Source organism: Bactrocera oleae, chromosome 3, assembly GCF_042242935.1.
Source record: "Bactrocera oleae isolate idBacOlea1 chromosome 3, idBacOlea1, whole genome shotgun sequence".
Lineage (NCBI taxonomy): Eukaryota > Metazoa > Arthropoda > Insecta > Diptera > Tephritidae > Bactrocera > Bactrocera oleae.
In genome coordinates, this window is record NC_091537.1 from 8,990,384 (window position 1) to 9,013,864 (window position 23,481).

The following is a 23,481-nucleotide window of genomic DNA, read 5'->3' on the forward strand; positions in this document are numbered from 1 at the left end:
TAGTACAATTAAAGTAATAGCCACCACACTTTCGTCCCTTGTGATACTTTCAGATGTCAGCTGATGTGAAGCAAGTAATTGAGAACAGTTGAGAAACGGTTAGATACTAATAACTCTATTCCAATTCTAAGAAGAAGTTACTAATAAAGTTAATCAACTAGTATTCTGTCACTTTAACAGCTATTCAATCGATACTGGAAAATAATCTCCAAACTGTTTTACTCTAGCAGTAGAAACATAAAAAACAATGCAAATTGCTGCAGACAGAATTGAAATGACTTATAGCCTTAAGTAATTGAGCTACAGGTTTCAATTAGAACTGACAGCTATCGCATGAAAATCTTGGAGCGGATTTACTCCATAAATTGTCTACCTACAAGCCACTCTTGAGCTCGATCACTGGGTTATTCAATAAAACTCCCAATTTGATGGCTATACACTTATCTTTATTTCTAATTCCAACAACTTAACGCTTTACTACTTATTATCCGAGCTTACAACTTCTTGCTTATATCTCAATTGCTCTTAACACGACACCACTCTAACTAGAACTGCGTTTGGTACACAACATCGCTTTTAGAACATTTTGGCAACTACAAATTGGCTAACTAGTAGATTCTGCTAATTTATTGTCGATTCGATTTTGTTCTCTCATCCATGTTCATCACAATATCAACTTTTTAGTCAAACTGAGCCTAAAACTATACGTTATATATATATACATATATCAATGCACTCGCCGGAATTTCCGATATAGAGTTGCCAACCATCACGTTTATTATATATGCTGAGGTTTTATCGGTATTTTTATTGATGCTGGAGTTGTCTATGTTCATTATAGCCGTGGGATTATAAATGGTATATATGAGAAAAAGATGCCGTTGAGGTATGATTTTATTAGATTTCGAGCTGTGCTAAGGACTCATCACGGATCAGCTATGTATCAAGTTTTGGTTGAAATCGGCTAATTAGGCTGAAAGATATAAAATATCTCACCTTAAAGTCGACGGGTCTGATCATATTAGGATAGCTGAAAACCGACCTTTGTCAAAAATGTTCAATTTATATTTCTCTAATTGGGCTTTGTGTGCAGTTTCGTTGTATATTTTAAGAGCTTACAAATTTCATTTCACATAAAAGGGAATAGTTAGTCATCCAATATTAATTTTTAATTTTTTCTAAGCTTAAACATAATTTCGGCCATGTATATTGCAACTGACGAAGACCCTGTCGGTCTTATTTTCACTGCTTTTTCATCAAAGCCGTATCTCATTAAAAACTTTTATAATCTTTGTTCCCAATTGGTCAGCTCTAGCAGGTTTATTAGCATAGTCAGTTGGTATGTGGTTCCTCTATAAATTTGATCTTACAGCGTCAAGTCACATGACCTAGATGGCCAGTTGCCAATATCTTTCATGAGACGGTTCCGTTAACAAGAGTTATATATAATTATTTACTTATATATATTTATATTTCGACCTATAACTAACGAATGATATGCGTGATGTTTTGCTCCAAGGCCTGAATCGAAGCGAGATTGTTCGCATAGACTTTAGACTTTACATATTCCCACAGGAAAATGTTTAACGGTGTGATATCACACGATCTTGGTGGCCAATCTTCCGACTTAAAACTTGACATTATCTGCTTACCGAAGTGTTCTCTCAATAAATCTATGGATTGATGAGATATGTAGGAAGTGGCGCCCGCTTGTTGAAACCAAATGTCACCGAAACAATGAATTTCAATTTCAGGCATCAAATAGTCGGCTATAATGGCGCTATAATCGTCGCCATTGACGGTTACCTTCTCACTGGCATTTTTTGTTTTGGAAGAAATATGAACCGCTGATTCCACCGCCCCACAAACCACACGAAACCATCGTTTTTTCTTAATGAAATGCTATTTTGTTTGTTTACCTACCCATTAAGACAGAAATGAGCCTCATCGCTGAACAAAATTTGGCTCGAAAACGTCGGATCTTCTTAGAACATTGCAAGAGCCCATATAGCAAAGCGATGTTGCTTGGGAAGGTCGAGCGGCTTCAGTTTTTGCATAAGCTGTACTTTGTACCCTTGCTATTTAAGATTTCGAGGTAAAATGCGCCGAATCGACTCTCCACGGTCTTCGTCTACGTGCTGGACGTGGTCCATTCGGTCGATTATTATCCACTAATGAATGCTGGGCACACTCAGTAGGCCGATTATCTTAACCATATGTTGAGCGAAGCGCGCAAAACACTTGCTTTAGAGAAACTGAAATTTCGTAGCAGAGTTAAACGATTTGTAAACATTATTTAGCTTAGGTCCTTTCATGATGAAATGCCCAACAATATCATGATATTTTTTACAGAAGAAATCTGAAAATGACTCTTAAGGGAACGAGATCTACAATGTTTACGAAAGATTTGACAAAATATCAATACAAACTTTATGTGCCAAGCTTAGTTCAGAGACGTTTAAAAGACGAGCTCCACTAGTTTAATCACTTGGATAAAAAAATAATGTAATAGCCATGTTAAAACAGAATTTAGAGCATATACAGTCCGGTCTGATCTCGTTAATAACTCTCCGAATCTTTGTTCCCTTCTGGTTAGTCGTTGCAGGTTTACAAGCATAGTCAGCTGGCATGATTTGCTCTCTTGCCTTGGGACGTTTCAGTCAACAAGATTTATTCATAGTTATATTATTTTTTAAGGCTCTATATGGCTTGTAACCACACCAGGGCTGCAAACCGGTTTTCGAACCGAGAAGCCTCTGTTTACTGGCCTATAACCGAACCACAAACCAATCAGCTTTTATTTTAAAATGCGAAAACCGACCCGGAAACGGCTCAAAAAAATGGTTCGGTTCGATTCTAAATTAATTAACCCTTAATAACTTAGAGTTTCAATTTTGATACCAATCTTTTAAACTGAATGTTCACATTACTATTAGTTTTTTTTATAGGTTGCCTGTACGTATTTTACTGTACTAATATTATACTTTCCAACGAAATTAAAAAAAAAAATCAAATGTCATTAATGTTTTATTTTATCTATGACATATTACTCGCGTGGCAAAGTGAACAAGTAGACACACCCGGACAGGTGTACAAGTACTACCCTCTACTGTCGTGCGTTGCGATTGTATTGGTCATGAAAAAATATTTATGGATTCTAGAAATATGTGTAAATTTAATAAGTGTAGGAAACTTACCTCATGCATAGGCATATGTGATTTCTTTATGGTGTTAATGCCTGAAGTATCAAAATTGATACCAGTTTTTTTTTCTAAATAAATATGTAAAATAAATATTGTGATTTTTTTTAGCTATCTTTCCCTTCATCTAGAACCTCAAGCAAACACAGTAATATTAAAAATAAATCACTTTCGTTAATCAGGCTACTAAGGGTTAAGTTAAATAATATACGACGTGCTTAAAAATGCAACCCTTATGATATGCTGCCACAAATTCGTTTGAATGCAAATGCATGAGATTCCTTCATTGACAGTCTGCATTTTGTCATGCTATAAATTGTTATACATTAAATGTTCAAAGTATTGCCCATCGGAAGCTACGATGTTTGCCCATCTTTCTGGCAGTTTGTGGATCCCATCCCAAAAGAATTTCTCCGGCTTGGAGGTCAAGAAAGAATCGAGCCAATTTCTGATACCCTGTTCTAAAGTGAAGCGTACTCAGGAGAGGGCATTCTGCACTGATCTGAACAAGTGGTATTCGGAAGGTGCTATGTCTGGGCTATAAGGCGGGTGAGGTAGAACAGTTTTCCAAATAGTTTTTAACTGGCCTGGAACATGTGGCCGAGCGTTGTCATGATGAAAAATTATTGATTCGTGTCTGGTCGCATATTCTGGTCGTTTTTCCGCGATGGCCTTTTTCAAACGAATCAATTGTTTTCGGTAGAAGTCCCCATTGATCGTCTGACCCGATTTCAATAGCTCATAATAGAGCACACCCTTGTGGTCCCACCAAATACATAGCATAACCTTGGCACCATGGATATTCGGCTTTGCCGTGGATGTCGATTGTTGGCCGGGCTTCACATACGATCTCTTGCGCTTTGGGTTATCATAATGAATCCATTTTTCATCGCCAGTGACAATCCGATGCAAAAATTACTTCTTTTGGTGGCGTTGAAGCAACATTTCCGACATGCAAAATCGACGTTCGACGTCTCTTAATGAAGAAGAACTCCCCGCAAAAACACTTTATCTGGTACAAATTTCGACATTTTCAAATGAATGAAACAAATTGTTGTTCACGCTAAAACAAATGACATCTACTGAAAACGACGCGAAATGACAGTACCTTTAAAATGAATGTGCCACAGATGAACAGGACAAGAAATAATACTAGTAGAGCCCTCTTTTAGAAAACCGCACGAATTAATGCATACACCTAATATATGTATATTATAGTAACTATTGGCATCTTCCATACTAGGTGTGGTATATGTGAACAGTGTAATCAACGCTGAAAAGTCAAAGAATACAGAACAGAAAAGTAAAACGCATGTGTTGTCTATGTCGACTCGTTGGACAGCTATCCCTCTAGGAAATTCTATATCTTTAAAACAAAACACCCAATATGCCATTATTTTTTGTAAGATGATAAAATAACGATAAAGTGATACGTTTATTATAATTCATCTTAAATATATCGCTATATAGATATTAAATATATCGTTATATAATTTTTGCATGCCAATATGCTTTCATTGTTACAATAAAAGCCACTGCGTTCTTAGATTTAATTTCATCGAAGTTCACACTAGTAAACTGCGCTTAGTTCGTCTTGGGCTTAGTGCGCTGAGCCAACATTTTGGAAATATTCTTATAGGGTACTTCGAAAAATAATGAGGAAATTGTGGAAAAGAAGATCAGTAACGCGCAAATACTAATGTATTCCATTATCTAAAAATATAAAAACAATACTTAAAATAAAATAAAAAATTGTCTTATACATAAAAATCGTATACAAATAAAAGTTAAAACAAACCAAACTCACTAAATTATATGAACTGCTGTAGCGACTTTTGTTATTCGAGCTTATCAGCGGGACCATGACTGCTGGATTAAGGAGGAACATAGCATATGTTATTTGATTGAATTTCTTGAATAGTGTATTCTCCAATATGCCAAAGAACCACTTTACACTACCCGCCGCATTTGCATATATAAGGAAGCAAACACTCGACGAAAATAACATTCGTTGAAGAACCAACAATACCACATAGAAACCCACTGAGTAACCTTCTGGTATTTGGGTGAAATTGATAGCAGAGAAGCAAATGATCGCCAAATAGCCGAGAAACTCTTGCAGAGAACGATTTTGAAAGAAATTCGCGTAGAGTTGCTTCTGTTGGTTTTGTACGAAAAACCAGCCAGCCACCCCGCCAATCACGTAGGCCAGAATACGTGACAGCGGATTCATATAGAGCTCCGTGAATAACACCGATGTGGTCTCAAAGGAATACTTATAATTCATTGTCATGCCGGTATAGATAGTGTAGACTAAATTGGCCACTACAGTGGCGAGAGTGAGAGCTTTGGCCGTTTTGGGATGTCTGTAAGAGAGATTTTAAATCAATTATATTATATATTTCATTCATATATATTGATATGTTGCGTATGTGCACTTACTTCACGTAGATGACAAGTAGAATTGTACTAAATATAAAAAATTGCATATCACAAGCTGATGACCATGTCCAAACCACGCACATATCATCGTGGTTAAAGAAGTTTTGTATGAAGAGTGCACTGCGCCACCAATATAACTCGCAATTGGCGTAAGTAAGAGGGCTAATGTGGAAAACCGCGATATCGTCTACCAGAAGCGAGCCAGCATCGGCAAAGCAGATGACAAGGAAGTACAAAGGACCCAATCTGTTTGAAGTAGAGGCGAAAAACGAAACATAAGCAAATGAAAATGTTTCTATCTAACTTCATATATTGAAGATTTGTAGGCATTGCCAACTTTCCGTACTTGCCTAATCAAACGATGCATAGTGTTCATAAGTAACGTTTTCCCATTCTTTATAACATTACTTTTCCGCATGGTTTTAATAGCTTTGGTGTTTCGAAAGAAGTGGTATGTTTGCAGGAAGCCACTGTAAAAAAATTATAAAATTTTGTGTAATCACTTGTAAAATCAGCACAGAAAGAATTTCATGGTTTAAAGCACAAAACCCGAAAATGGAAAGGCTCCACCCACTTCTTATAATACTCGGCCGAGTAGTCAGAATAAGAAGCGTGAAAATTATCACAATGTTAATGCACGTACCTACCTCATTGTAAAAAACAAATCCACGAAAATGTCGAAATTTCGAACACCAGTCAATAAATTGTAATGCACTGATTTATTATTTGACGCCACGTAACTGCAGCACTGTAGATGGAATAACATTACGACCATTGCACCATAAAACCGTAAACCATTCACAGCCGGAAAAGCGTTTGTGTCAGCTAGAGCAGCAGACGGATCCGTGGGGAAAAGCAACTCCCAGTTGTTTTGAACATCAAAACATTCAATAAATCTATTATAAGAAAATTTTGTACTAGTTTGACTCTTCGTTTCAAAATCGTCGGTCGTTGATTTCGTTCCATTTGCAACCACCTCAACCGTTTCGCTATTACGCTTCATACGTTGCCCCAAAGCTAGAAATGTCAGCAGCAATGTCAGTAAACAGAAACCGATAAAAATCATCGACGAAGGCCTTCGAAAAAAGCCTGCACGTAATTTTAAATCCTTCACCCTTTCAACACGCAGACGCATATCATAAATATCATTCGACACAAATAGATCATCCTTCACGTAGGTGTCCATTAGTTGAGTGATATCGGCTATTGTGCAAGCGCTTGGCAAACATAGACCAATACTTATTCGCGGTTCATAGAAGATATATACTGGATCCATTTGCCATGTGGAATTGTGCCACAAATTGACGACACGGAAGTCCGTAGGAAATGGCGCCGTATCTGTCAATATTTTCGGATTCATTTTATGTGGTATATGTGTGGATACTTTGAGATTGACGGGTGTTTTAACAGCATTGCAGGTGTCACGACATCCCAACCAGATGCCGTTGCCCATTATGAATCCAGGCTCTTTAAAACCGGACGAATCATACACTATGAGGAATTTAGAAGAATTGAAAAGAGTTAGCTCGTTAATATACATTATACGTGTACAACTGGGTGCATATATGAGCGGTAATGTTTCGGTTCTACAATTTCTTTTAAGAGTTTGTTGATCAATTGTAAGTGTAATTATTGAATGGTGGTAGCTTGAACTATTTTCCAATTATTTGGTTATTTTGGAAAATATTAAAAAGGAGTTGGATTAGTTTATATGGATGATCTTAAGATGGGATCGCATTTGGACTGATTATCATCTGCCAGACTCAGCTATGCAAGCAATCAGCTTTGCAGTTGCCTGCGCTCCCGCTGGTACCCAAATCAGCCGTATACAAAAATAACCCGATGACGTTAATGGTGAGGTTAGGCATTCTTTAACCAGCCTCCAGGGTACTGTTATTGAGTTCAAAGCTTCTATTGCCGCTCTAATATTGGAGTGTGCTGTCACTTCCCTTAGTAGAAGATCCCCTGTAGTAGAAGATCAATTACTACTTCTGATGACAGGGAAAACACCGCCGAGTTATGATTGGGCGACTCTATGATCCAAACAGGCCGGTATAAAATAAAAATGTTCGAGAATGCCCTAATGTTCAGGCACATGTCTAAGTCTAATAGCAACTTTCGGGACCATACACCTGCCGGTTATGTTCACTGGTCACATTTGTAAAATGTGCACCACACTTGCTGAAGTGCGTGGCCCATTGAACGCTCTCAAGTTACTTAGCAAGCGTAGCCTTTTCTAAAGCTTTTCAACACATAAATACAGTCAGAAAGGTATTCCTAGAAGGGATCCTTTACTTAGAGGTTGTATCAAAATTGTGAAAGATTTTTATTATAAAAATTTGTGTTTATTTCAAACTTTTTTTTAACTATAAATGAATGGGGAGAATTTTTAGAAAAGCTGTACATAATTCTCCCTTCCTATATTGTGTCTATTTGACAGAAATAATATTGGTAAAGATATTATAAAAGATATACGTTATTATAATAATTCGATTTGATAACTGATATAAGACTAATATTTATTCTTGTTACAGAAAAATTCACCAAAATAAAGATTTAAGCTTGAATTGTTGCTTTAATGGAGGGATAAAACAGTAAAAATAAGTACATATATATTGCATAAAATTAAAAAAATCTTGAGTCAAATATTTTTCTCTCTTATCTTTCGTTCCCGTTCTTACCATCCTACATTTGCCCTTTGGAGCAGACGTATTTCATAACTAATTTTTGATTTTATAATTCAAGTACAGAAAGATAAAGCACTAGACACATTTTTAGCGAGATAATAATAAGTCTTACAAAACCTCCGATTATATAACTTTTCCTACCATCCTATATATGGTTTCATTGTGAAAGATAGCAGTGCGAAAATTTAAAAAAATATCATCTTTTTCTTCTTCTTTTACGAGCACTTACTCTTCATAGCCCAGGGCTGTTGTTTTAACATAGCCTTTTGTACTTCCTGCAGTTGTGTATAGCAGTTGTAGCTCACCATGTCCGGACGACTGATGACTGTCAGGCCGAAGAGTATTGAAGAACGCTGCATAATTTGATATTGGTCGCTGTTAGCACCCACTTTTTTTGATGTGCAAACTGCGCAATAAAGTAGTGTGAAAAACACCAGCACTTGATAAAGCTTCACCTTTATCATTTTGATAATTTAATTTTTGTTCATTTAGCTTATCGAAAACACTTGAATACAGCCGTTTCAATTTGATGGGAAAAATAATTTTTTTTTTTATTTCAGTTTGTTTTTTTACTTTTTTAATTTTTATAAAATTTTGCTTTCAAATGCACATAAATGTATATCAATTTTCCAAATATGTGTCAATATATTTATTCTCTTGTTTCTACAATTTCACTTTATATCTCGTTGTAACTGTTCAGTTAACGCCCAGTATCCTTAACATCCTCCAAAAATACCAAGTTCTTATTTCGCTTTCCGTTTAAAGAGTTTAAAATGAATGCCCCTTAACACCGCATGCGAACTGTCAATGGAAATTCTAATGTGCTTATATTTATTAAAATAAAGTGCAATATATAAACTATTAGCACATATGCAATTAATTATGCGCGACATAGTTAACTCAAACAATTCGCAAATTGTGCGTTGCTTTCATTTGCACAGCGCTTGAGCTGCGAGGTATATTACCGTTTAATTTGTTTACTTCTATAAACAAATACATATATTTTCAGAATATGACTGAACACACGTACATAGAGCTTTCATTGCTTTGTTTTAAAATAAATACTTTCCTGCCGAAGCGAAGCAAACTTAGGACATGTAAGAAGTGTTTGTTTGGCGGGCTTTTCTCTAGTATTTAATATTTCGTGTTTTCTTATTATCATATTTCGTTTTCATCTTAACAGTTTCGGTAAACTTAAGCTACATAAAATATGTATGTGAATATTTTAAAAATGTGTTTCAATTCATGGTTAACATATTGTACATATGCAACGTTCACCAACATGTTGAACCAATCAAATTTGTCATATCTATAGTGGTACGAATTTAAAAGAAAATCTTTGGTTATATTACTGTCTTTTATTTTTGCGTTTCTTGTTCAAGTCATTATTCACTATATATTAAGATAGATTTAAACACAACTATGTATGTGAACCTTACCAAATTTGAATAGGATGTATTCTTTGAATTTATTCACTTTAAAATTATTGAAGCAAAATCTTGAAATTTGACTACGCTCTGCAAAGCACTCTAAAAAATATTTAATATATAAATAATTTGCGTGATGAGCTGAGTAGATTTAGCTAATTCCGTTTGTATATACGGGAACTAGTCCAACAGTTGTTGAGATATCGACATGAAAACTTGCACACGTCCTTTTCTCCCCAAGAAGCTGCTCATTTATCGAAATCGCCGATATCGAACAACTATAGAATATAGATGTCATACAAACTGATAGATCAAAATTAAGTCCTTGTATAGAAAACTCTTTATCTAGCGTCTCAAATTTTCTCGTGTATATGCCGTATGTCGCATTACAGTTATTTATTCTTTACGCAGTTTTATTTATTTTTTGCTCTTTTTTATGTACTTTGTTTTGGCAATGAGCTTGCGCTTATGTATGGCAATGTTTTTGTAAATTTTTAACTATTAATATTATATTTATTGTCAGCATGTCGGTTTTACTAAAGGTTAGCCGAAAGGAGAAATGTGAAGAGTATACTCGGCAATGACTGATATTTTATCTTCTGATTTCAGTACAGATTTTAAAAAAAGGAGTAATCTGCTTCACTCAGCGAATACCTATGAGCATTGTATAGGATCATGATATTTAAAATATTGAAGAGAGAAATTATTCTATTCTGGTATATAAGGGATATTAAAATTAATGAACAGCAAGTAAATAAGGACAGTTAAAGAACGGTTAGAATATAATGACTCTATTCCTATTTTAAGAAGAAGTTAATAATAAAGTTAATCAACTAGTACTCTGCCACTTCATTGGCTATTCAACCGATATTGGAAAATAATCTCCAAACTGTTTTACTCTAGCAGTAGAAATATTGAAAACAATGAAAATTGCTACGGACAGGATCGGAACGATTTATATTCTTGAATAACTTTTTAGTCAAACTGAGCCTAAAACCATACATTATATATATATACATATATCAATGCAATCGGCAGCATTTCCGGTATAGAGTTGGTAGCCATCATGCCTATTATATATGCTAAGGTTTTTTCGGTATTTTTATTGATGCTTGAGTTGGCTATTTTCATCATGGCCATGGGATTGTAAATGGTATTTTATGAGAAAAAGATGCCATTGAGGTATGATTTTATTAGATTTCGAGCTGTGCTAAGGACTCATCACGGATCAGCTATGTATCAAATTTTGGTTGAAATCGGTTAATTCGTGTGAGAGATATAAAATATTCCACCTTAAAGTCGGCGGGTCTGATCAGCGAATTATGTTATGATAGCTGAAAACAGACCCTTGTCAAAAATGTTTAATTTACATTTCTCTAATTAAGGCTTTGTGTGCAGTTTCGTTGTATATTTTAAGAGCTTAAAAATTTCATTTCACAAAAAAGTGAATACTTGTAGTTAGTCATCTAATATCATCCATATGTATTGCAACTGACAAAGAACCTGTTGGTCTCATTTGCACTACTTTTTCCATCAAAGCCGTATCTCATTAAAGCTAGTTCTAGCAGGGCTAGTTCTAGCAGGTTTATTAGCATAGTCAGTTAGTATGTGGTTCCTCTATAAATTTGATCTTACAGCGTTAAGTCACATGATCTTGATGGCCAGTTGCCAATACCTTTCACGATTCCGTCAACAAGAGTTATACATAATTATATAATTGTTTAAAGCTCTGAACGGTTTATAATTTCGTTCTTGTGCCATTACACAGTATTTTTTTTTTAGATGAAAAGCTAAAGAGTACAGTACAGAGATGTCAAATACATGTGTTTTCTTCGATGACTCATTTGACAGCTATCCTTCTACCAAATTATATGCCTATAAAATCAAACATACTATACTAATCTTTGGTAAACCTAAGTTGTCTTTTTCTTTACATTTTCTTAAATATGAATGTATATATATATTTTTTGCACAAAATGTCTTAGTTGCTACAATAAATGCATTTATACTCTTAGATTTAGTTCCATCTCAGTTTGCGCTTGTAAACTTTGCTTAATTCGTCTTTGTTTTGCTACGGTGGACCAATATTTTAGATATATTCTTATAGGGTACTTCGAAAAATAAGGCGAAAGTTGCACCGAGTAAGTATAGTACCGCGCAAATGCCTATGTATTCGATTACCTAAGAATATATGAAATTTATTCATGTTAAAGATGAAAATTTAAAACAAACCAAACGCGAACTTACTAAATTATATGGACTGGCATAGCGAGTTGCATTATTCGAGCTAACCAGCACCGCAATGGGAAATGGATTTAACAGGAACAGAGCATAAGCAATTTGATTGAATTTCTTGAAGAGTGGATTCTCCAATATGCCAAAGAACCACTTCACACTACCCGCCGCATTTGCGAATATAAGGAAACAAACACTCGACGAAAATAACACTCGTTGAAGAACCAACATTACCACATAGAAACCCACTGAGTAACCTTCTGATATTTTGAAGAAATTGATAGTAAAGAAGCAGGTGATCGCCAAATAGCCGAGAAACTCTTGCAGAGACTGATTTTGAAAGAAATTTGCGTAAAGTTGCTTCTGTTGGTTTTGTATGAAAAACCAGCCAGCCACCCCGCCAATTACGTAGGCCAGAACACGTGACAGCGGATTCATATAGAGCTCCGTGAATAACGCCGATGTGGTCTCAAAGGAATACTTATAATTCATTGTGATGCCGGTGTAGATAGTATAGACTAAATTGGCCACTACAGTGGCGAGAGTGAGAGCTTTGCCCGTTTTGGGGTGTCTGTAAGAGAATTTTAATTAGATATATTACAATTAAAAGTATTGTTATATTACGCATGTGTCATTACTTTACATAGATGAAAAGTAGAATTATACTGAAAATGTAAAATTGCATGTCACAAGCTGATGACCATGTCCAAAACACGCACATATCATGGTGATTGAAGAAATTTTGTATGAAGAGTGCACTGCGCCACCAATGCAACTCGCAGTTAGCGTATATACGATGGCTAAAGTGGAAAACCGATATATCGTCCATCAGAAGCGAGCCAGCATCGGCCAAGCAGATAACAAGGAAATACAAAGGACCCAATCTGATTGAAGTAAAGTAAATAAACGAAACAAATAACAATGCTTTTTTTCTTATTTTATATGTTTTCGATCAGCTATGCCCACGCCACAAATTATGTTGGGCATAACTGTTTCAGATTTCTAAGCAACACCAGCTTTCGGTACTTACCTAATTAAACGATGCATTATGTACATAAATACCGCTTTCGTATTCTTCATTACACTACTTTTGCGTATGATCTCAATAGTTTTGGTGTCTCGGAAAAAGTGGTATGTTTGCAGGAAGCCACTGTAAAAACATTTTAAAATTTTTTTATATATTGTATTTATTGTAAAATCAGTATAAATAGATAATTGCAAAAAAAATACTATAGTTTAAAAAAATATTAATAAATTGTCGCAGTTTAGGAAACTTTTTGGCATAATTATTTTTAATAAATGGTCTGCTTATTTTCATAAATGTAACGCAAACAAATTGGTCTACTAAATTCAAAATTGGAGCATTAAAACCGTTTTGACGGGTTATAACATATAGAAACCCCGTTTTGGTATCAGTTCCAGATGCACTGAGCTGTGAGTTGAATGAAGCTCCTACTTAGTGGGAGAAATAATAAAGAGACTTTGAATATGAAATGGCTATATCTGAACTATGTAGACTGCGTTATCACAGTCAGAGCTGCGTTTGACTTAAACTCAGGAAAAGTTCACCCAATTTCTGATTCAAGAGGTTCTTGAAACAAACGTAACAAGTGCACACGAAAAAGTGAGAAATATGTTCTTTAGAATACTTGGCAAAGTGGTGAGAATAAGGAGCAGAAGAAGTTTGCAACTCGACGTCATCTAGAGTCTACACCAGAATTTAGAGCTAGAAGTAGAAAGAACTCTAGAAACTTGCCGAAAATCTTTCACTTTAAAAGTTCTTAAGTTAACTCAAGTTTTTCCTGCGAATCCTCATTCTCATCTGCCGTTCAAAGCTAAATTTCTGTATCCCGAATATTATGTGAGTAGACATACAGAAGGTATAAAGAAATTAAATAAAAAGTATCAATTCGCAACCAGTATAGTTCTGATACCGCACTTCATCTCAAAAGTATTAAAGTGTCGTTTAACCTCTCTCACAACTCACTCATCGCTATTACCTCAATGTAAAAAACAAATCCACGAAAATGTCCAAATTTCCAAAACTACTTGTTAGTTTGTAGTGCACGGATTTATTATTTGATGCCAAATAACTGCCGCATAGTATATGGTATAATATAACGCCCATCGCACCAAAAACACGTAAACCATTCACTGCCGGACAAGCATCGGTGCCACTCGGGGCAGCAGATGTGTTCGTTGGGAAAAGTAGCTCCCAATTGTTTTGAACATCAAAACATTCAATATATCCATTACAGGTTAATTTTGTACTATTTTGACTCTTCGTTTCAAAATCATCGGTCGTTGATTTCGTTCCATTTGCAACCACCTCAACCGTTTCGCTATTACGCTTTATACGTTGCCCCAAAGCTAAAAATGTCAACAGCAATGTCAGTAAACAGAAACCGATAAAAATCATCGTCGAAGGCCTTGTAAAATAGCCTGCACGTAATTTTAAATCCTTCACACTTTCAACACGCATTCGCATATCATAAATATCATTCGACACAAATAGATCATCTTCCACGTAGGTGGACATTAGTTGACCGATCTCGGCTATTGTACAAGCGCTTGGCAAACATAGACCGATACTTATTCGCGGTTCATAGAACAGATATACTGGATCCATTTGCCATGTGGAATTGTGGTACAAATTGACGACACAGTAGTCCGTAGAAAATGGCGCCGTGTCTGTCATTATTTTCGGATTCATTTTATGTGGTATATGTGTGGATAATTTAAGATTGACGGGTGTTTTTACAGCATTACAGGTGTCACGACTGCCTATCCAAAGGCCATTGCCCATTATGAATCCAGGTTCTTTAAATCCAGACGAATCATACACTATGAGGAATATAAAAGAGTGGTAGAGAGTTAGGAAGTTAATAAATATTATAGAACTAGGTGCATATACGAGCGGTAATGTTTCGGTTCTACGAATACTTTTAAAAATTTATAGAGCAGTTGTTGTTATGATTACTATATGCTAGTGGCTTCTTCCATGGTATCTACTAATTATTGGAATGGCTGGGAATACTAAAACAGAATCCTTCAATGCAGGGCTTTAAAGTCAAAATTTATATCTACTTATTTGGGACTTAAAGCTGTCACGATAATTCTACAGTACAAATCCTTTGTTTTCAGCTTGTATAAAAGCTTCGAAAGATTTTTCTGTTAAAAAATGTGTATTACTACCTCATAACTAAAAACCTGTAGTCATTTTTACTAAAACTTCATGTTATCCTACCTTCCTTTTGACTATCTGCCATGATACTACAAGTATTGCGAAAGATATTAAAAAAATACATATATTTTGATATAATTAACCGATCAAAGGACGAATTAAAAATTTAATTTTTATTTAACTTCCAAGAAATTCCATAGAAAAGATTTGAATTTCTTTTGTTACTTGAAACTAGCACAAGGATAATATTTTTCCTTAATTCTTCATAATTTTGAAATTTCTTGAGGCGATCAGATATTTTTCTCTCTTGTATTGACTTAATCTTGATACCATTTTACAAAAGCCACTTCAATTTATCTTTTGCTGTAGAACTCATGAAAAGTAAGACAAAGAAAATTTTTAAAAGGAATAACGAACTTTTATCCTACAGTTCTATATAGTTCCTTCGAGCATCATATTCCTTGATGTATCTCATTGGTTGTGAAAGGAAGCACTTACTCTTCATGGCCCAGGGCTGTTGCATTAGTATAGCCTTCTGTACTTCCTGGAGTTGCGTATAGCAGTTGTGGCTCACCATATTCGAACGACTGATGACTGTCAGGCCGAAAAGTATTGACGAACGCTGCATTAGTTCGTATTGGTCGCTGTTAGGACCCACTTTTTTCACTGTGGTACATACGCAGCAAAGTAGTGTGAATAGCACCAGCACTTGATAAAGCTTCACTTGTAACATTTTGACAATTTTATTTTTTGTTAATTTATTTTAAGTAATTCAATGATATTCGTAATTCGATTATGTTATCTTAGAACTAGTTGTAAAGTCCTTTCGAAACGTTTTTAATATCATAAGTTAAATTTGTTTCTTCTGGAATTATATATATTTATATATTCTCTTGTTTTTACAATTTCACTTTATATCCTGTTGTGGGAGTCTATTTAGCGTCTGGAATCCTTAACTTCCTTTAGAAAATTCCACACTCACTCTCACTTTGAAAATTTGAACCTGTCCGTCCTGGCTTCTATTTCACTTCCCGCTCAACGAGATAGAAATCTAAGCGCCTTAACGCTATACGCGAACTGTCACTAAAAATTTTTACACGCTTATATTTATTAAATTAAAGTGCATTATAGTATTAACACATATCAAATTAATTATGCGCGACATATGTAGATAACGCAAACAATTGCGCAAATTGTGCGGTTGAGCGGTTGAGCGGCGCATGCGGCACACTACTGGACTGTTTGTTTACTATTTGAATATAAATATATGTATATAAACGAATAGGTTATTAAGAATACGAGTGACTAAGATATTGCTATTAACCCTTGACTTTCAACATTTTCGCATAAAAAAATTAAGTTTGCGTATATTGTTGTATATATATGCTGCTAGCCTTAGCTTAGCCTTAATGCTACTGCAGTAAAAAGTCGATCAAACAGAGTTTGTTATTGAAACGAATTGTGTTTTATTCTTCTAAATGGACATGTTTTTATGCGATTAATGCTTCTATGTGGATAATTTTAATTAAGTGCTACAATATTCCGAAGAAATGCAACTAGCACAGTTGGTTCTGATTCTTATGATTCTTTCGCTTTGCACACGATTTGCTTCCACGGCGTACACCCGCAAGTTGACGTGTACTTTTATGCATTCCCACAAACCTATCCTACATATCTACATATATGTTCATATAGAGTAAACTTTGCTTTCTTTTTGTGTTTTTTTTTTTCATTCATGTGCTCATTTTCGCTCCAACACAATTGTCAACGGATCTGCTTAGGTTCGTTCATAAATCAATGAGACATGATTGACGTTTCAATACGAGATTTATTCTCATTCTTCTTCCTTATGCCATTTGTAATTTGATTTTTCATTTTGTGCGCTTTTGTTTCAGCTTGGAATGGTATGTGCTATCTGAATTTACTGCTTTGAAGTAAGAATGCTATACCAGGCGACGCTAGGAATTTATTTCGCTTAGTGCGAGAGGTGATAATGAAATTGTTTGCTTTAACTAACAATGCTGTAAAAATTCAATCCCATTTCTTAATCGAAAAATTTGTATTTTTTTAATTCTTAAATATATGCTTAAGATTGAACAATCTTTTAGTTAGTTTTTGGTAATAATAATTTTTTATTGATTTTTTAGTCCGGTCTGATTACTTGGAATATATTTATATATTTTTAATTCACTAAAAGCATAATTAAAAGTTCTAAGGAAATATATATGTATAATTACTTTGAATTATATTTGATTACTATGACTACATAGTCACGTTTGATCTTTTGTCCACTGAAGAGACATTGCCTAATTGGTAGTATATACTCGTACATGTATACTAATCGAAAAATATTTGTTGGAAAGCTGAACATTTTTTGGATTTTTTAAATTTATTTTTTAATATAATTACTTGTTGCTTACTTTATAACGGTTATCAGCAATTTATAATAAAAATCTTAAGTAATGGTGATTTGTTAGGAAATATTCTTTTAAAAGTATTGAAACATATCGGTAACAATTACTTAAAAGCTCCGATTACAACATACAACTGTGTAAGTTTTAAGATTTTTGTATTTTGGTAATTATGTCTGTAAAAAAAACATTTAATCTCATATACTAGCAAAACTATATTAAAGAAGCTCATACCATCAAATACGAAAATTATGCAACTGGTTATCAGATATAGTTAGTAATATTAAAACAAAACATGTTTTGAATAGGCATAACATACTTGCAATTTTTATACCCTGAACAGGGTCCACGAAGTTTGTAGCACCCAGAAGGAAATGTCGCAGACCCTATAAAATATATACATAAATGATCAGCATGATGAGTTGTGTTGAGCCATGTCCGTCCGTCTGTCCGTCTGTTTGTCTGTATATACCAAAACTAGTCTCTCAGTTTTTGAGATATCGATCTGAAATGTAGCATATGACCGTCTCTCACCAAGAAGCTGCTCATTTGTCGGAATAGCAGATATATATATAGCATATAGCTGTCATACAAACTAAATCGGAATCAAGTGCTTGCATTGAAAACTTTTTCTATTGACGACATGTCTTTAAGAGATTTGGAACGGATCATTATACATATAAGGTAACAATGGAATTTTCCAAGAAATTGTTCTGATTGAATCACTATACCATATTGCTATCACAAAAACTGAACAATAGGAATCAAGTTCTTCTAACGAACCTTTTGTATTTGTAATGGGTATTATAGCTTCGTTTTTTCTTGTTTTTTTTTTTGTTTTTGTGGAATACTTTCAGTTGATAATATGAATACTTTGTGATAACTTTATTATGGTAATCAGAAAATTTTCTATAAAACCTAATATTAATATATATCATGAAATATTTATATTTAAACATGAAATAGATGACTGAGATAGATACTTTGTGATTTGGGTGCCAGCAGTAAATCAATACCAATACTTGTGATTTGGTAATTATTTTGGCAAATTTAGCATGTAATCATATGTACATAAGATATTAAATATATCTGTTGTCAGCAACTGAATTTGTTCAATACGAAAAATAATTTGTGTTTTTTTGTAGAATTTGTTCAAAAAAAAAACATATTACCATTTACATTAACACGCATTAACTTAACATTAACAATAAACTGCGCTCTCTCTCTCTCTCTTTCTCTCTCCAAACCTATTATACCGCCGTTACATGTAATCAGTAAGTATACTTGCAAATGACTAACACGATGTATATTCATAGATGTTATGAATACTGACAGGAGTGTCATAAAACAACAAAAAAAATAAATCAAAAACCAAACAATGCTTATGAATCAATTTACCGATTAGCACTGAAATACCTTGTTTCATATTTATGTATATATGTATATACATATATAAAAGTAGATACTTATATATGCCTACTTACTATGTGAACAAATACCAAACGTTCAATAAATTGTTTTATCAGTTGCGGTTTTGCATTATTTGCAAAACTGTTAAAAGTTTTTACTCCCTACCCTCAGCGAATGCTTAGAGCTGTCTAAAAATATAGATATTACGTTTAACCGAATAAATGAAGTATAGAATAGTATAAAAATATTTGTGGCTAAAGTAAAAAAAACTATTTTAAAAATTGACAGTTACTATTTTATGGTATAACTTTTTTATATGGTAAATAAAAAATGTTGAAAAAGGCAAAACAAAATAATGAATACATGTTTTGACCCCTGTAAAAATATAAACTTTTCTATTATTTGATACCAATTTGGTTCATATGGGAGAGAAACTTATAATAAACGTAAATTCCTACCTTGTTTGATTTGAATTGAAATTGCGACTTCCAGAATGTACACAAAATACTGAATCTGATTGTGGCCTGCAATATGAGATTGTTTATACTTGTATGTACGATGATTTTCAAATTAATATTTCAAAAATTATAAAGTGATACTTAAATATATGTATAAAATATTCTCAAAGTTTTAACATTTATTCATTTTTATAAGTTCATTATTATAATTTTCATACTATCAGAAACTCATGAAAATCATTGAGAAAACGCTGTTCCTACCCTATTTATATAAGCTAAATAAAAATAATTTTCTGATATTTTTATTAAAAATAGGCATTTAATAATTATGTTCTCATATGCCGCATAATTATTATTATATGAATATATTTGTCATACATTTTTATTGTCACCCTAAAGTGAGGCAAACTTTTGAAAAAATGTAAAATGAAGATTACATTAAAATCGTTTTCGTAAAAATTTGCAATAATTGAAATTTTTGTAAGCTTTGAAAAATCTATTTTTTATAAAATAAATAATAATATATTTGTATTAAATTTTTAGAATTATAATAATCTTACAATATTTTTTTCAAAGACCGTAATCAATATAAGTTTTACTTTAAAACTTACGTAATAACGATTATACCTCTATTAAGGTTAATTTTAATTAATATTTTAATATATCGCAAAATATAAAACAATCCTAAATAATCATTATTCATTATCATTATTCATGATCTTTGAAATATGAAAAATAATGATTATGTGGTTTTTTATTTATTTTGGCTCAAAAATACTGATTTATTATACAATTAATCAAAATTAATATATATCGGTAAAGAAAATTATAAAAATCTGAAATTAAAAGTTCATCAGCGAAATTTTGAGATCGTCGAAAAACGATTAAAATGACTTTAACTGTTGTTTTATTTTTTCATTTAACAATCTAAAATTTCTCTAATATCAAAATCATTGCTTAAGGTTAAGTTTCTAAATCCAAGTTTTTTTTTAAATCTTTGCTAGTGGTCAAACTTTCATTCCTAGCTGTAGTAAAACTCTGTGTGTTATTTGACAAATTTTTTGCCACACATCAACAGCTGCCTGCAGCTTATCCATGTTTCATGCGCGGTAGCATTATTTTTGCACACTACTTTAAATGGCATGCAAAATGCAAAACCATTGTCAACGCGAAATGCAGCCGCTGGTCTGTCTAAAATACCGAACACTCATTGTTTACAAGCTTGTACTGGACAATTTGCTAACTTTATCAGGATCAGCAAATCAAAACACCTTTTGCCACTCAACTCAACTCTGCTTGTCCTACATTCTTCGCAAGCAGTTAATATGTGCATACCTGCAAACACTCACTTGTCTTCTTTATTGTTTTTGTATGCTTAAGTAAGCATCCTTTTGTTCTTGTCACAAGATATGTTGAGAATTTATGTTGACATTTTGGTGTCCTTTTGCAATTAGTGTGAGTGCAGTTGTTTTCCTCATATGTGGTTGTTGTTGTTTTGTTGCATTGGCTTTGGTATACAAGAGTTTTACGGTTAATTGATAACATCTTTTGGATAACCTATGAAATTTATGCTAAGCAATTTGCTACGATTGCTGATATAAGTGAGTACAAGTATATCATATTCATACATATGTACGTGGTGGAATATACCATACATACAAACTTTTATAGTATATCTTTAGAACATAGACACTTGCTATGAATCTGACAGATATTTTTTTTAAGTTCGACTATTTTTGGAAAATATGTACACATGTTTTTCAATTTTCATAAATAACAAAAGTTGTAATTTGTAGGCAGACAGTTTGCAAAACTCCAACAAGATCAAAAAATATTATACATGTGATCTTTAATTTGAATAAGAACTTGTGTATTTCTGATAATATCTTTTAAAAGTTATATTGCCGAAGCGAAAATAAGAAAAACTAAGCAGCGTACAGCAAAAAACTTAAAAAATTCCGCTGAAGACAAAACATACGGATTTGTACAAACCACCATGAAAGCGGAAAATAACTCTATTAAGCACAAAAAATAACCCATGGGCAATTGCTATGAAAATACCCGCGTATATCGCTTCATTAATTTGTTTGCAAAGATAGAATACGTGTTGATGGAGTTATTCGTTTAATAAAAAGCAAAGCTAGTGATATTTTTTTATTCATATCATAACATTTTTTCTAATGTATATACGGTATTGAAATGTCAAATGCTTTCATATGTTTATGTCGTAACAATTTATTATTTTAGTTGTGTTGGGGAGCTTTGAAAAAAATATGCCAAAAATACTTTACAATTGAATTGATAAGTTCAAAAACTGACATAATTGATTACACAATGTAAAATTTTATTAAATGAAAATAAACTTAGGAAAAAGAATCGGTTAAACATTAGGTGCTATGCAGGGTACTTCATCTTTTATTGGCAGTATATAATTTACAATTCATTTTCAATGTGTTTGAAGAGCAAAATATTCACTATATATCTCCAGATACTTAAAAAGCTTTTTACATACGAATGCCAATATTGGTCAAAAAAATCTCAAAGTTTTTTGTTTCCTTTTTTAATAGTTGTAATTGAACAGAAAAAACCCTTTATTGCAAGACCTTGTAAATTGTATCTCGAAGACCTGTGTAAAATTTCATTAAGATCATTAAGAATTGCTTTGTAAATTTTTTTAGGGGCCATTTTATTTATTAAATAACGTATTTATGGTACTATAATAATAGGGATTCATTTTGAAAAGTGTTGACCTCTGAGAAATTTTCCTATCCAAATGAAAAAACAAATTTAAGTTTTGGGAGTTGATTATACTAGGTTAAAAAAGAAATTCACAAATAAACTCATATCTCCGAAACTATTTGCCCGATAAACCCAAATCAAATTTTCGCAGTATAGTCTCAAATATAGTTACATTCGATATTCATATATGCAAAAAAGTAATTTTTTCTCAAATTTATATATAGATATAACGCCTTAAACCTATTTAGGAAATGTAATTACCTTGTTATGTCCGTTTGTTTTCAAATTCCATTGTCGTTACACAGCTGTAGAAAATTAGAATCTTTTGTGCTGAAATTAGAATCTTTTATGGAAACTTTTGTTTTATTCCCTACTTTAAGCATAAATCTTCGCAAACAGTAAACAGTTTTAGTTCTTATTTTTCATATTGTTTTATAAAAACTCAGTAAATTTTACAACTCAAATATAATTCGAGTACTTTTCCTCCTCTTCCTCGCATTTTTAATGCAATTTCTTAAAAATCTACAAAAAAAAAATATATTGAATTTGTTACTGAATTTTAAAATGATTAAATTTTTCGCAAAACCTTTGTGCTAGACTCCAAGCAAATAGTGTTCTATTGCAAATAGTGATGCCAAATGCGTTGTCATTAAATTTACAGCTGTCACCAGCAACAGCCATAAAATTCAAATGATAGCAAAGCGCTTAACACAAAAACAATAAAATCAGAAATAAATTTAAGCATAAGTTATGAGTCAAGGAGACAGGGAGGTGTTTTCGTAAGCTTTGCTTATCACGCTATTCCGCTGTATTTAAAGCGATAGAAGTATATTCCTCCATTAATTTATGCGCATGCATTACGAAGTTAATTGCCAGCACTCTGGTATGCGTATGCGGTGTGCAAAACAAATTTGTGTACTTTAAAATTGCCTTTTCACTTGCCCTTTGAATGGGCTTAATCACGTTTTTGACACGTTGCGCAGCGCACTCGCCTCCTCCATTACCTTACAGAGAAATACAGCCAGCAGTTGCCATTAAAAAGCATTTACTAATTAAGTTAATTATAAATTTGTGACTTTTTCGGCCAAATGTGCCAAATTGTTTGTTGCATTTGTTACGCAGGCTTTCACGCTCTCCTGCTTCTTTGCTAAAAAGACTCTACAAAATATATATATACCTATAAATTATTAGTGTGAAGCTGCTTATTTTTCGGAATCGAATCTATCTTTATCTATCTCGTTTATATGCCGCATGTCGCATTACAGTTATTTATTTTTTCTCTCTTTTA

At 33.2% G+C, this 23,481-nt stretch overlaps 2 protein-coding genes across 2 annotated transcripts; both read right to left on the minus strand.

Annotated features, from left to right (window-relative positions):
- Window positions 1-4,593: 4,593 nt before the first annotated feature.
- Window positions 4,594-9,620, minus strand: LOC106625606 (nose resistant to fluoxetine protein 6). Its single transcript, XM_070107410.1, has 6 exons — window positions 8,559-9,620; window positions 6,290-7,133; window positions 5,993-6,112; window positions 5,643-5,888; window positions 5,008-5,566; window positions 4,594-4,913 (listed from the first exon to the last, which is right to left on the minus strand). The coding sequence occupies exons 1-6, from the start codon at window positions 8,791-8,793 to the stop codon at window positions 4,785-4,787; spliced, it is 2,133 nt and encodes a 710-aa protein (XP_069963511.1). The 5' UTR covers window positions 8,794-9,620; the 3' UTR covers window positions 4,594-4,784.
- Window positions 9,621-9,732: 112 nt separating this feature from the next.
- LOC106624185 (O-acyltransferase like protein) lies at window positions 9,733-16,251 on the minus strand. The gene is made up of 6 exons (XM_070107409.1): window positions 15,674-16,251; window positions 13,992-14,835; window positions 13,022-13,141; window positions 12,630-12,875; window positions 12,004-12,562; window positions 9,733-11,937 (listed from the first exon to the last, which is right to left on the minus strand). The coding sequence occupies exons 1-6, from the start codon at window positions 15,906-15,908 to the stop codon at window positions 11,809-11,811; spliced, it is 2,133 nt and encodes a 710-aa protein (XP_069963510.1). The 5' UTR covers window positions 15,909-16,251; the 3' UTR covers window positions 9,733-11,808.
- Window positions 16,252-23,481: the final 7,230 nt, after the last annotated feature.

Bases quoted from the DNA above. Each gene is read 5' to 3' on its own strand.
- LOC106625606 (XM_070107410.1), bottom strand. From the start codon at position 8,793: ATGATAAAGGTGAAGCTTTATCAAGTGCTGGTGTTTTTCACACTACTT. The intron at 6,113-6,289 runs GTAGGTACGTGC...ATTTTTTTACAG, and splicing joins GATTTGTTTTTTACAATGAG to TGGCTTCCTGCAAACATACC. The intron at 5,889-5,992 runs GCAAGTACGGAA...TACTTCAAACAG, and splicing joins ACTATGCATCGTTTGATTAG to ATTGGGTCCTTTGTACTTCC.
- LOC106624185 (XM_070107409.1), bottom strand. From the start codon at position 15,908: ATGTTACAAGTGAAGCTTTATCAAGTGCTGGTGCTATTCACACTACTT. The intron at 13,142-13,991 runs GTAATAGCGATG...ATGTTTTTACAG, and splicing joins GATTTGTTTTTTACATTGAG to TGGCTTCCTGCAAACATACC. The intron at 12,876-13,021 runs GTAAGTACCGAA...TACTTCAATCAG, and splicing joins ATAATGCATCGTTTAATTAG to ATTGGGTCCTTTGTATTTCC.